General features: G+C 36.6%; 1 protein-coding gene across 1 annotated transcript in view; it reads right to left on the bottom strand.

Annotated features, from left to right (window-relative positions):
* Positions 1–15,946, bottom strand: part of Cubn (Cubilin) — a 2,223,842-nt gene that overhangs the window by 1,931,342 nt on the left and 276,554 nt on the right. The window contains exon 8 of the mRNA XM_090396294.1: positions 13,454–13,557. Within this exon, the coding sequence (XP_090252420.1) occupies positions 13,454–13,557 (104 nt within the window). The remainder of the gene's footprint in view (positions 1–13,453; positions 13,558–15,946) is intronic.

The following is a 15,946-nucleotide window of genomic DNA, read 5'->3' as shown; positions in this document are numbered from 1 at the left end:
AAACACCTCATTGAAACAAGTTCTATATCTAGAGGAGGAGTAGGAAGAGTTGAAGAACTGAAAGCAAATAACATTGAGATATAAATATCTTACTGTTATTCACTTTTGTTTGTTTCTTTCTTCTCTTTCAATTCAGAACACTAAGTACTCTGAATAAATTTCACAACATATGTTCTTTCTTTAAAGAGTTTCATGATAGTCAGTATTTATTGTAAAAATTATGGAGACAAAACCACATGTTAAAGCAATTAGTTTACTTAAATAATAAGTAAAACAATCCTCAACATTTCGACCTTCATATCAAGGTCATCATCAGGAATACATATATATATGAACTAAAATACATGCTATATCAATGTACATATGTAAGCTACAGCATAACTGCATTGTTTGATGTTTACACTAGCCTAAAAAGTTAGGTTTACACCTAACCTCTTGTGAAAGAGGGGAAGAGTAAAGTTTAAATTTAAAAAATTTTAACTTAAAAATTAAAATATCTAAAATAAAATAAAAATGATTAAAAAAAATTAAAAGTGTAACTACAACAATTGCTTGCTTGTTAACTTCTCTACAGTCCTGTTATCTTTACATTCTGTCCACTCACAGTAAATTATACTTACCAAGAAATTATTTTTTGTTTAGTCTTTATCTAAGTATAGGCAAACAAAGTCTGCACATGAAGTATATAACATGTAAACTTTTTTTGCCTAAACCTGGATAAAGAATTAAACAAGAATAATTTCTTGGAAAAAATAATTTACTTTTCTAACAAAGTAAATAAAAAAATTGTACATCTATCTCTGATCCCAAATATATCAATAATAATCCTGTCTTTCATGCTTACATGCTGATCAGAATACATTATCGAAAATTATGGAGACAACTACCGTGTTAGAGCAAAACTTTAATTTAATATAAACCAAAATGAACACTAGACGTTTTGACCTTCATAACAAGGTCATCTATCTCTGATCCCAAATATATCGATAATAATCTTGTCTTTCATGCTTACATGGTGATCAGAATACATTATCAAAAATTATAGAGACAAATAGACATCATCTGGAGCATACACATATATACAAAGAAACAAACTGCACTACAATCTACATGGTTTGCTAAAGTTACTGACCAACTGTTACAACAATTTTTCCCTCAACATGGCCTGACCCCTGTTGAGGGAAAAAAAAAAAACCTTTACTACATCAAAGTTTGAGTCCTATTATTATCTGTTAAGTTACAAAATTAAATTGAGCTGGAGAGCAAGATGTTTATATATATATATATATATATATATATATATATATATATATATATATATATACATATATATATATATATATATATATATATATATAAATTTAATAATATATATATAATATATATATTAAATATATATTTATATATAATATATAGATATATTAAAGATACCAAGCAATTTTATAAACTTGGTTTTAATCCTTTTTCCCAAGTAAGCAAACAAGCAGGTAAGTCAAGTTTGTGCCTGAAGTATTTTCAGGTCTAAGGCAACTCATGGTAAAGGTGGAATAAGCTCTGATCATTTTCCTTAGTATCTCCCATAATGCAAACCACATCTTCTTGCAGACATGTATGATGCTATGCATTAAGGGAAGGGCCACTACCCAGACCGGTTTTGACCTTTACTGATGTCAGTGGGAACCAGACCCTGAGATGCCAAGGTTGAAATAATGCAGAACTTATAAATTTTACCTATACAAGTTGCAGGAAGGTGCTTTGACCTTATTAAATAAAAATCTCAGGATGAGAGAAAGATGTAGAAAGTTTTTACCTTGGGTATACTATATGTTAAAGATACCAAGCAATTTTATAAACTTGGTTTTAATCCTCTTTCTCAAGTAAGCAAACAAGCAGGTAAGTCAAGTTTGCACGTGAAGTATATTCAGGTCTAAGCAGTGGTGAGCTATGGAAATTTTAACAAAGGGCTCGCATCATTGAGCAAAAAAAAAAAAAAGGCCTAATTTAACCCTTATAATACTTGTATTGTGACTTTGTAGAACTTCTGATAAATATGATAATTCCTGTAGGATATCAATCATTAATGCTAGATCTTTTAAAAATTCTAAATTGAAAAGTTGGTTTAAAAAGCCCTTATATTTATCATTCGATGCAAAATGCTTGCATAAAGCTGGGTAATTTCTCCATGAAGCAAGAGCCATTCGTAAACTGCAAGCTGCCCATTGTGGTCCAAACACACGGCCGATCTTAAAAATTTCAATACCAAGGTCTTTTGCAATCGTATTTAATTCTCATTGATTTTTTGGTGATTGATGATAAAAAATATATAATTTATCCATAAATATTTCAAAATGATTTATTTCTTTAATGTTTTTTATCGAATTGTCTAATGCTAAGTGTAAATGATGAGCACAATGACCAAATCACAATGTTGGGAAATTTTTGTAGAAGTTTGATTGCAATACCTGATTTTTTTCCTAACATTACCCTAGCTCCATCAGAACAAAATGCAATAAAATGATTTTTTATATAGTTATCAGAAAATCCATATGAATTTAAAGTAGCAATTATAGTAGCATGTATACATTCCACGTATTTTCTAGTTCTACAAGATTATTAAACAAGAAAAACAAGAGGCTCGCAAATTTGAGAAAAATTTAACAAAGGGCTCATGCGAGGCCCTGCGAGCCCCTTACAGCCCACCACTGGGTCTAAGGCAACTCATGGTAAAGGTGGAATAAACTCCGATCACTTGCTTTAGTATCTCCCATAATGCAAAGCACATCTCCTTGTGGACATGTATGATGCTATGCATTAAGGGAAGGGCCACCACCCAGACCGGTTTCAACCTTTACTGAGGTCTTGTCAGTGGGAGCAAGACCATGAGATACCAAGGTTGAAGTAATGAAGAACTTATAAATTTTACCTATACAATTTGCCACAAGATGCTTTGACCTTATTAAATAAAAAACTTGTGATATGCAGCTGTCTGCAGATGAAGTAAAACTGGAGAGAACAATATAGAGACAATCAGATGTTATGACTTTACAGGCAGACTTGAATAGGCAGGTAAGTGAAGATACCTTGTCATTTCAATATTGCAAAGTGTAAGGTTTTGAAATTTGGTAAACAACAATGGGATGCAAAGTATACACTTGGTGGAGAAACTTTTAAGGACACAGAGGAGATGAGAGATCTCGGCATGCTGGTGGACAAGGTCCTGAAATACTGGGCCACATTGCATAAATTGTGAAGACATTACATTGGATAATGGCAACAATGCAAAGGATCCTGACATGCAGGAATGTTATTATTAAGAATTTATTATGCCATTTTATAAAGCTTTGATCAGGTCTCATATGGATAATTGTGAACAGATTTGGTCACAAGGTTTTCTTGGTAATGAAGATATGTTAGAAAGGGATGAGAGAGAGGATTCACAAAGCTGGTTAGTGGTCTTTGGAATGTCAAGTTTGCCCTTATAATACTTATATTGTGACTCTGTAGAGCTTCTGCCGAATATGATAATTCCTGTAGGAATTATCATATTTGTATTGACTGATTGGAAAACTGACTTCTAACTTCATACTGACTGATTCTTTCGGTCAGTATGAAGACTGACTGAAAGAATGTAAATTTCAAAGCTTTGTGAACATGAGGAGGAGGGGGGGGGGGAAACAAGAGGCCATCCATGGAAACTGTATAAGGAAGGTGTGAACAGAGGAGTGAGGAGAAGGTTCTTTGCATTGAAAGTGGTTGGTGAGTGAAATATATTGCCTGATTGCCTGAGTATGCTGTGAATGTCTCACATTGATTCAGTTCAAGGCATGGTTGGATGAGCGTTATGTGTAATAGTGCATACCTCCCACAATGAGTCTCTGACTCAATGGTGGTTAAATGTTAATAATAATATATAATAATAACAATTTTCAAATGCCCACAATCCCAGCTTATTCAAATCATTTTGCAAGTATTGTATGCATTTGTGATTATGCTGCCTATCTTTGCATCATCAGAAAATAGCTGTATATCTCCTCTTAAATCCTTCCCAGTGTCATTAATGTAAAGACTGAATAACAATGGACCAGAGAATGATCCTTGAGGTATGAGTGCACTACCTGTTACCTTAAATCTTGCAAAATAACAACTCTTCATATACCTACTTTTTGATATTTGTCAGTCAGTCATCTTCTTATCCATGCTAATTCTTTATGATCTAATACCATATCCTACAATTTATGAAACTGCCTTCCATGCTAAATCCTGTCAAAAGCAAAGTCCAAAAGTATCCACTGCACCTTGATCTATCTTAACCACCACATTAATGTAAAACGTGAGCAAGTGACTTAAAAATTGCCTTCCCTTAGTAAACTCATTCTGTTCACTGAAAAATATAGATTCTCTGTCAAGTCATTTTTTTATGTGATCTCTTACAGACTTTTCCAAAATGTTCATACAACATTTGTTATGTTGATCAAAGGACATTTCAGAGAAATCTGCACATCAGAACTTTTAAAAATTCCAAAAAGAAAGGAAAATATAGAAAACGTTTTTATATAACCAAAGAGGATCATTTGTTACTTTGACAAAAAAACAGAAATACCATATATTGAACATTACTATTATTTTAGAAAATTGAAAGTTGATTCTTGAAATGCTAAACATTCCAAATGAAAGTAGTATGAATTAAAGCATTATTATTATTATTATTATTATTAAGAGAGACCTTAAGGGAATCAGTAGCTCATCAAGGGAGGCCATACTATTTGCATCATCTATCATATCTGTTCTTGAATTCATTCACACTACTTGAACACACAACAATCCATTCTAATCACACACTAGGGCTAATTTCTCTATGAGAGGAAACTAGCCCTAACTCCCGTTTTGACAGCATTCATTCTCAACTTCGATGGATACCCTCTTGTCCATTACCCCACCCTCTATAAAATGATAAATTTCATCTAGTGAATTTCCATACAACCCTTTCAGAAGTTTGTAAGTCTCAATCATATCACCCCTCTTTCTCCTGTTGGGTAGTGTCTGCAGTCTACAAATTCTTAATCTGTCTTCATAATCTGCATTCCACAATCCCGATATCATTTCTGACACTTCCCTTTGAACTTTCTCTCTCTCTCTCCATTGTATCAGAAGCACCACAGAAACCAAAAGACAAGACCAAGTCTAAGTGAGCTGTTATCAAGGCCTTGCAAAGAGGCAAAATGACATCCTTATCTTTACATGTCAAAGTTCATTTCAGCATTGCAATTATCTTTTGAGTTGTATTTGTGATCTTTGCTACATGGCCCTTGAAATTTCAACTTCCTATCTACTAAAACTCAAAGTTCCCTTACCTCATCAGTTTCTTCAAGCATAATGCCACAATATAACACGACATTGGATATCTAATCACACCAAAATGCATGATGTTACATTACTCAAAGATCCCTAGCCTCATCAATTTCTTCAATCATAATCCCACAATATAACAAGACACTGGATATCTAATCACACCAAGGTGCATGACTTTACATTTATTAAAATTGAAATGACAGTCATTTTCGCATGCCCACAATTCCAGCCTTTACATAGTGGGGTGTTGTTACAGACCTAGTGGATCAGTTTGAGAACAGACACTGTATCGCAATTGGAAGAACGACGGTACGTTGTGCCCTTCGATTGGAAATGGCCTAAGTTCAATTCTCGTCATGACGGGAGCAGGGATGTAGTCCTAAAAGAAATAGTGCCAGGGCTCTACCTTGGAAACAAAAATCCAGAGCACGAAGTGTGGCATTATTATTATTATTGACATGGTGTGTAGTGTTTTCAGAGAGCGCCCGAAAGCTAAGTATAATTTTGAGTGAAAATTTGAATATTGGTTTAAATCTTAACGTAGTACTGTTTATTTTTGGTAGCTTGTTGTGTTTGTGATTTTGGTGTAAATTTCGTTTTATTTAACTTGGTATTTTAATGATACGTTTCATAGAATAGCATATGGCGCCAATGCAACATAAGATAATGGCTTCCAAAAATACGACGCCTTTGTTCAAAAACTGTAATGTGAGGGAGTTTGTCCGATGTGATGTGTGTGGGATGTATGCATTCTCGAAGGAGGCTGGAGTTGTGATGGAAAGTGATAGTGGTGGGAGAATGTGCAGAAAGTGTAAGCAAAGTGAGGAATTAAGTATGTGACAGGTCATGAGATGGTTGAAGAAAGCCAGAATGCGAGTGAAAATAGTGGCTTGATAGGGATTGCAATGTTGTACAAGATGGCAATGACAGCAGTGATCAAAGAGAGAGTTAAAGCAACTATACAGAGAGAGAAAATGGTTTAAATGATGAAAAAAATTAGAAATTATTTGTAGGGAGTGAGATCACTAGGTTGGGCGCAGTGATACACAGTGTGCAGCAGCAGCAGTTGGAGCACCTGCAAAATTCTTTCCAGAGTGCCTCGGCTAACAGAAATAAACAAGTGCTTGAAAGGAAAAATAAGCGTAAGAGTAGGGTTTCTGAAATTAAGGAAAGAGTGTTGTATGGTGACTTGTTATTAAGGATAGATGGTAGTTTAACTAAATCGTACTTACCGGGTGCGAAATTTAAGGATGTAAGTGAGAGTATTAGAGCGCAAAAACAGAGGGTGAAAGAATTGATAGTTGTGGTGGGTACAAATAAATTGAAAGGAGATAAATTTTTTATGAGAGAGGACTTGAAAGTATTGTTAAAGGTAGCGAAAGAAAAGAGTGACAGAGCTAGGATGGTGAGTCTGTCGCCACGGTACGACAGAAAGGAGTTTAAAAGGATGGCCATATTCGCAAATGACTTTATGTGCAGGTTATGCAGACGGTGTGGTGTGGAATTCATGGACGTGTGGAATGAGTTTGATTGGCAAAAGGATTTATACAAGATGGATGGCCTGCATTTGAATGGATTTGGTGTGCTGAGACTGGAAAAAGTATTGATGAATGAAGTGAAAATGGATGTGCAGCACCAGGGAAACTAGAACTACCAAGGAAGGGGGGGGGGGAGTGGATATGCAGATATCAGTGAGACAGCTGAGTGTCAGAATGTATATAATGTACCTGAGCCAGTACTAAGGACAAGAAATCGGAATGGAATAGTTAGAATAACGCATCAGGATAGGGGTGGGACAAAGGGACCTCTGCATTTCATGTATACTAATGCCAGAAGTATTAGGAACAAGAAGGAAGAATTTTCGGCCTTGATTGGCTCTTCCTGGCCACAGGTTATTGGCATTAGTGAAACATAGCTGGCAGAAGATGATATAGTTAGTGGGATAGAATGTGTAGGTTATAGTGTGTTTAGGAGGGACAGAGAGAATAAAATGGGGGGAGGAGTGTTATTGATGATAGCTGATGAACTGCAGCCATGGAGAATTGAAGTTGTATTGCAGGAGAGTAAAAAGAGCTCATTTGAGGCTATTTGGTGTGATATTGTGGCTAGCAGAACAAAATATACAACTGGGTGCTGCTATAGACCAGGTGATGGAAAAGATGGTGGAGATAGTATGCACAGGCAAATAGAAGAAATGAGTGGAAGGAGGGTAATTATTATAGGAGATTTCAACTATGGTAGCATTGGAGTGAGAAGAGGACACACAGGAGGAAGGAATTGGATTTTATTCAATTATTAAGGGGTAACTATTTGAGACAGCATGTAATTGAAAATACTAGGGGTTTGAGAGTGCTTAACCTGGAAATAACATCTGAGAATTTGACTGTAATGAATATGACCATGTTGCCACCTATTGGTAAGAGTGATCATAAGGTGGCCACCTGGGAGGTGGCTAAAGGTGTGGAATTTTCGATTAAGACAGGGTATATGTGAAATTACCTTGCTGGCAAATATGACAAGCTTAGGAGATTACTTGGATCAGTGCCATGGCATGTAAAACTGCAAGGGCTGAATGTCGATAGAACATGGAAAGTGGTCAAGGAGCATTTACAAGAGGTTATGGCTGATTGTATACCTAGGGTCCGAATAGTAAAACAAGTACAGGTTAAATGGATGAAAAACACCATTAAGAAAGGTGAGCGCAGGCCAGGAGGGTAACGAGCGTGGTAAAAAAAAGCAAAAGCGGATTATGAAAGGAAACTAGCTATGCAAGCTAAAGAGATTTCCAAACAGTTCTTTCAATATGCTGCAAGCAAAAAAAAAAACTGCAAACAGCAGAATGATTTTAAGGAATGACGATGGTAAGGAGTTCACTGAATCAGTCGGTATAGTGAAATTACTGAGCGAGTACTTTGCAAGAGTATATCATCCAGGTGGTGACATTGAAAAAATTAAGGAACCATTAGTTTATATGGGAATTGTGATGAATGAAGTGGAGGTGAATAGTCTATTACAGAACCTTAATGTGAATACATCTGTGGGATTGGATGGTATACTGGCATGGGTCTTACGTGCCAACCCTTGACCATGTGGTTTAATCTGAGTTTCGGATCTGGTTTAGTCCCGAAGGTGTGGAAAGAGGGGGAAATAGTTCCACGCATAAAAGAGGATCCAAGACTACGGTTGCAAATTACCGACCGATCAGCATACCAGGAGTCGTTGTCAAGGTATTGGAGAAAGTAGTCAAGGGAAAAATACAGGAATGGATTGATGAAAATGAGATACCGAATGGATGACAGCATGGCTTTGTGAAGGGTAGATCATGCCTCAGTAACTTGCTCAAGTTTTATAACAAGGTGACGGCTGAACTGGATAAGGGTGATGGATTTACAGTGATACTGCTGGACCTGGCTATGGCATTTGACAGGATACCACATGGAATTCTAATCTGCAAACTACAACATATGGGAATGGATATAAGGTTGGTGAGACGGATAGGTGGTTGGTTGATGGAGAGATATCAGAGAGCAGTTTATTCAGGAGTAGAGTCCAAAAGACGGCCTGTGTGCCACAGGGAAGGATCTAAGAGGAATAGTTCATTTGTTCGCTTATGATGCAAAATTGGTAGGGCAATAATGAATGCAAAAGATGTTAAAATCTTGCAGGACGACTTGGATAGATTGGAGTTCTGGGCTAAAGAGAATGGATGTCAATTTAATGTGACAAAATGTAAGATTATGCATTTTGGGGTGAAAAGATTAGCAGCAGTATACCACATTGGTGGAACTATACTCCAGGAGATTGATGAGGACAGGGACTTGTGTTGGGGGATAGAGAGATGAAGTTTAGGGGACACATTGCAAAAGTGGCTAAATCAGCTCATCAACTCACTTACTTGTTGAAAAATACTTTGACGAGCAGAGACATGCAAGTTATTGTACCTCTGTACCAAGCCTTGATAAGACCGCATCTCGACTACTGTGCCTGGATTTGGTCACCTAGGTTTCTTCTTGATGAGGAGGAGGTGGAGAGGATCCAGAGGTGAGTGACAAGATGATAGCAGGTCTGTGGAATGAACTTTATGAGAACAGGTTGAAGATTTGCAGGTTGCAGAAATTAGTGGATAGGCGAAAAACGGGAGATATGATTGAGACATTCAAATTGCTAAAGGGTTTCTATAGAATTAATTCAGAGGATATTTCTGAGATCAGGACTGGTGGTGAGTGAACTAGGGGACACCTATGGAAGCTGGGGCAAAGGTATGGTTAGCAAAGGTGTTAGAGCTGGGTTCTTTACTTTTAGAGTGGTAAATTTGTGGAATAAGCTGTCAGAGTCTGTTGTGGGTGCTATGATGGTGAGTGAGTTCAAAGCAAAGTATGACAGATACTGTGAGAATGTCGTATAGTTGTGTGGACATGATGTTTAGGGCCTCCCTCGATGAGTCTAAGGACTCCCTGGAGTTACTCGTAATAGTAATAATAATAATAATAATAATAATAATAATAATAAAAATTGAAATGACAGCCATTTTCACATGCCCACAATTCCAGCCTATTAACAAGATCAATTACATAGTGGGGTGTTGTTACAGACCTAGTGGATCGGTTGCTAGTGATGAAGAACTGCATTACCAAATAGAAAAGATGAGCACGAAAAGAGTAATCATAATGGGAGACTTTAATTATTCAAATATTGATTGGGTTGCAGTAGAAATGATTTTAATTCATGAGAAGAATGAAAATGCATTTATTGAGCTGTTGCGCGACAACTTCCTGAAGCAATATGTGACAGAAGTAACTCGAGGTCAAAGAGTGTTAAATTTGATTATAGTCTCAGAGAGCATTTCAGTTAGAGACATAACTATTCTGACTCTGGTTGGTGACAGAGATCATGTGGGATTTACTTGGGAAGTGACTAAGTTTATGAATGTTCCATTCAGAAAAAGGTTATTTTTTCTGAATGGAACTTTGGTCATAATTTCCTGCTTTGAACTACAAAGCAGGAAATTATGACCAACTGAGGAGTATACTGAGTTCAGTGGAATGGGGTCAGTTGCTGGATGGAAAGAATATCAACAGTGCATGGGAAGCATTTAAACAATACATAAATGTGCGATATCAGAATGTGTCCCAAGAGTTCGAAAAATAAATAGAGTAGGAGTCAAATGGATGTGTAATCTTATTAAGCAAAAAATTCATAAGAAAAGGACGATGTGGAAGAAATACCATTTGCATAAGGATAATGTCAGTTATGAACGTTATAAGCAGCTATACTAGAATACTAGATGCAGCTATACTAGAATAGTCACAACTGTTGTACATAAAGCAAAGTCTGAATATGAAAAGAAATTGGGTCTGCGTGCTAAAGACAATCTACAAGAATTCTATTGATATGCTGCAAGAAAAGAAAGAATGAAAATGAAAGAATAACTCTTATAAATCCAGATGGCATGAGGATTACAGATGCAGAAGAGGTTGTTCAGTTAATGAGTGCCCATTTTGCTAAAAGCTATCAACTTGGTGAAAGCAACATTAAGCTCACTGTTACCTCTTCACTAGATGAACAAATGCAGGTGTGTGAGGCCGAGGTTTTAGAGCTGTTGCACAAAATGAATAAGAATTCAGTAATATGGACTGATTGGATATCAGCACGTGTGGTAAAAGAGTGTTCAGTTGAACTGCCCATTCTTTGACCAGGCTGTTTAATATGCATCTCAGAACAGGAAATATCCCACAGGAATGGAAGGAATGTATGGTAATTCCATTGCACAAGAGTGGTGCAAAGACCAATGTATCCAACTATCGACCAATTAGTATCTCAGGAGTGGTGGTGAAGATTTGGGAAAAATTGGTTAGGGCTCGCATTCAGAAATAGGTTCACAGTGAATCTCTACTTTGCAATGAACAACATTGGTTTAGTAAGGGAACAACATGTCTTAGCAACTTGCTCCCATTCTATAACAGTGTTACCACTGAACTAGACAAGGGGAATGGATACACCATGATACTTTTGGATTTTGCTAAAGCTTTTGACAGAATACAGCATGCATAAATTGGAAAAAATGGGTTATACAATATTAGCATGGATAAGAGGATGGCTGACTGACAGATATCAAAAAGTGGTATACGGGGGATCTGAGTCTGCAAGGTTTAAGATAACAAGTGGTGTACCACAAGGATCAGTGCTTGGTCCACTGTTATTCAATCTGTACGTTAATGATATTGGGAAGGATTTGACAAGTGACATATAGTTATTTGCTGATGATGCAAAGGTAGGGTAATCAGGAATGCTGCTGATATGCAGCACTTGCAGAATGATTTGAATAGGCTGGAACTGTGGGCATGGAAAAATGGGTGTCAGTTCAATGTGAGTAAATGTAAAGTCATTCACTTCAGTATGATTAGATATCCAATGTCATATTATATTGGTGGGATTAGGCTAGAAGAAACTGATGAGGCTAGGGTTCTTGGAGTATTAATAAACAGGAAGTTGAAGTTTAGGGGCCATGTGGCAAAGATTGCAAATACAACTCAAAAGATAATTGCAATGCTGAATGTTCACATGTAAAGATAAAGATGTTACTAATTATATGAAGAGCCAAAGGCTTCAATTCGGCAACATGAACTTATTTAAGTTAAGGGATATTACATCCCATATTGTTTCTTACCTACTCCCTGATGAGACCTCAATAAAGGTTGAAACTGGTCTGGGTAGTGACCTTCTCTCATAATACAGCTCCTAGGAGCTAAGTTCACATTATAGGTAAATACCAAGAATAATGATCGGAGCTTGCTCCACCCTTACTATGAGTTGCCTCAGTTTGCACTATCAAATGGGTCAGGTGCTGCACTATCCAGGTATTTGCTTACGCTTTGAATTGCTGAACTTTATATAGTTTCTATATTTGGCTAAGAAACAATATGGGATGTAATATCCCTTAATTAAATAAGGATGTTATTTTGCCTCTTTACAAGGCCTTGATAAGACCTCACTTGGACTATCGTGATTCTGATATATTGGAGAGAGTGCAAATCAGAGTGTTAAAAATGATGTCAGGATTGTAGAATTCTGCTTATGAAGACAGATTGAGAATTTGTAGACTGTAGACACTAGCAAACAGGTGAAAGAGGGCTGATATGATTGAGACTTACAAAACAAACTTCTGAAAGGATCATACATAAATTGGAAGGTGAATTCTCAGCTTCCAAGGAAGGCCGACAAGAAGAGTGTGAGGGCTAGATTTTTCTCTCAGAGGGTGGTGCATGATTGGAATGGATTGGATGTTGTGAGTGCAAGCAGTGTGAATGAATTCAAGAATAAGTATGATAGCTGGTGTGTGTAGTATGTGGCCTCCCTTGATGAGTCTCTGACTCCCTGGAGGTCTCTCTTAATAATATCAACTGCACTCCTTATTACCCTACCTATCTTTGCATCATCACCAAATAGCTGTATATCACATGTCAAATCTTTCCCAATGTCATTAATGTACAGAATGAATAACAATGAACCAAGGAATGATCCTTGAGGCACTGGTTACTTTGAATCTTGAATATTTACATTCCCCATATACCAGTTTTTCATATCTGTCAGTCAGCCATCCTCGTTTCCATGCCAATAGTTCATAAGACATGCCAATGGTTTCATTAATAAATGGTAATTTATTAATGAAACGACACCAAGTTTGGTGTCGTTTCATTAACATTCTTACATTTATGGATCTTGGTTATAATACACACCATGTGTGGTATTCAACAAGCTAGCACACCCTGCTTCAAGTATTCATTGTTTTCAATTTTTCATCGATTTTAATCTTTGTTTATTGCTTATTCCAATGCATTTTACATCTCCAGCTGTTTATTTTATGAAAAACAGGCACACATTCCTAGTGAAGTGTGCCTGTTTTGTGGTGTTTCTTGCACCTGTCAGTGCAAGAAACGGAGCATTTGTAGATTTAATAAAGTTTTTTATTAAACTTAATAAAAATTTAATCTCCTTGATATAAGTTATTTTTTTCTTACTAGTAAAAATTAACAACATTTAAAAAAGAGTAAATATTACATTTGACCATATTAAGAGATAGAATTCATCAAAAAAATCTCTCTACCTATAACTTCCATCGGTGTTATAACAAGTTGCACCATTCTGACAGCCAAGATCAGTACCTATGAAACGCGCACACTCATTTACATCAGCTTCACAGTTAATACCCTATAAAAAAATAAAATTATTAATTTTTTTGGCTATTTTGGCCTATTTTTGTTTAGGAATATCCCTTTTTTAAAAAATAAAATAATAAAATACATAAATAAAAATTATTTAAATTATTCATGTATAACTTGTAGGATTACTATCTTTACATGTCATGGTTTGTTTCAGCATTGCCATTATTCTCTGAGTTGTATGTACATTTTTTGCTATATGATCCTTGAACTTCAACTTCCTGTCTAATGAAATTCAAAGTTCCCTAGCCTTATTAGTTGCTTCAAGCATAATCCCACCAATATGCGGGATTATGCTTGGTTGCCGCTAGAGTGATTCGTGGTGTTTGTTGAGAGCTCCTGATAAGATAAGTGTCTTTAAGTTATCATTGACAATTTTGCTTGAATATTACGTAGTTTGGTTTGCTTTGCATATCTTAGTGTGTCTGTTTGTGTGTTTTTGGTGTTTCAATTATTAATTTTATATAATACGATAGAAGCGAGCACATGGCTCCCGTAAGAAGGAAAATGCCGGCTAGTAATAATGGTTCCCCATCTTTGTTCAATAACTGTAATATAAAGGAGATTATCCAGTGTACCATCTGTGAAATGTACGTTTTGCGGAGAGCAGTTGGAGTATGGTTAGATGATGATAATGGATGTGTGTAGAAAATGTAAGGAAAATGAGGAATCAAAATGTATTTCAGGTCGTGAGTTATGATACGATATGAAATTAATACCATCATTCACACTTTCTACATTCACGCTCACACAGAGAACTGTGTGGGCGTGAATGTAGAAAGTGTGAATGATGGTATTAATACAGAGCAAATTAATGGCTTACCAGATAATAAAAAAGATGAGATAGATGCAATGAGTGAGATCGCATTGTTGAGTGGAGCGATACATAGTGCAAAGCGGAAGCTGGAGTGTATGCACAAATGTCTACCAAGTGTACCAGCCAATAATAAAAAGTATGATAGGAAAAATAAGAGTATGATTGTGAACATAAACAAGATGAAGGAGTGAGTGCTGTATGGAGATTCGTTAGTACAAGGTGTGTTAGTAGAGGATTTGACAAAATCGTACCAACCTGGTGTGACCATCAAGGATGTGAGTCGATTAGATAGCAAAAGGAAAGGATGAAAGAAATGATAGTTGTGGCAGGTACGAATGATTTGAAAGGAGATAAAATGGAAATGATAGAGGACCTAAATGAATTGTTTGTGGTAGCAAAAGCAAAGAGTGAGAGAATTAGGATGATTAACCTTTTGCCATGGTATCACAGTGAAGTGTTTAGAAGGAGGGCCATAATTGCAAATGACTTTATGCGTGAGTTATGCATGACGAGTGGTGTGGAATTTGTGGACGTGTGGAGTGAGTTGGATGGGCAAAAGGATCTATATAATATGGATGGTTTGCATTTGAATGAATTCAGTGTAAGGAAGCTTGGAAAAGTGTTGTTGAATAAAGTGGATGTGCAGAATCAGGGAAACTAGATTTATTAAGGGAGAGGGGGACTAGATATGCAGACCTTAGGGAGGCAGTTGAGTGTATGAATGAGTATAATATGCCTGGGCAAATAAGGACAACAAATCAGAATAGGATAGTTAGTATAAGGCATCAAGGTAGGGATGGGGCTAATGGGGATTCTGCAATTCATGTACACTAATGCTAGGAGTATTTGGAACAAGAAGGAAGAATTTTTGGAGCTGGTTTGCACTTCCTGACCACAAGTTATTGGTAATTGTGAAACATGGCTGACTGTAGATGACATAGCTAGTTGGATTGAATGTGATGGGTATAATGTGTTCAGGAATGACAGGGAGAATAAAATGGGAAGAGGAGTATTGTTGATGATAGCTGATGAGCTGCAGCCAAGGAGAATAGAAGTTGAATTGCAGGATTGAGAAAAGAGCATATTTGAGGCCATTTGGTGTGAGATTGTGGCTAGCAGAACAAAATATACAATTGGGTACTGCTATAGACCAGGTGATGGAAAAGATGGTGGAGATAGTATGCACAAGCAAATAGAAGAAATGAGTGGAAGGAGGGTAATTATTATGGGATATTTCAACTATGGTAGCATTGGAATGAGAAGAGGACACACAGGAGGAGGGAATTGGATTTTATGCAGTTACTAAGGGATAACTATCTGCGACAGCATGTAATGGAAAATACTAGGGGTCAGAGAGTGCTTGACCTAGTAATTGCATCTGAGGATTTGGCTGTAACCAATATGATCATATCGCCACCAATTGGTGAGAGTGATCATAGAGTCTTGACTTGGGAGGTGGCTAAAGGTGTGGAATTTTCAATTAAGACAGGGTTCATGTGGAATTTTCGGGATGGTAAGTATGACAAGCTTAGGAGTTCGATTGGTTCAGTGCCATGGCATG

The sequence above is a fragment of the Typopeltis vanoorti genome, chromosome 8 (assembly GCF_054136105.1).
Source record: "Typopeltis vanoorti isolate ZY-2024b chromosome 8, IOZ_Tvanoo_1.0, whole genome shotgun sequence".
Lineage (NCBI taxonomy): Eukaryota > Metazoa > Arthropoda > Arachnida > Uropygi > Thelyphonidae > Typopeltis > Typopeltis vanoorti.
This window is presented reverse-complemented; position numbering and strand designations above follow the sequence as displayed.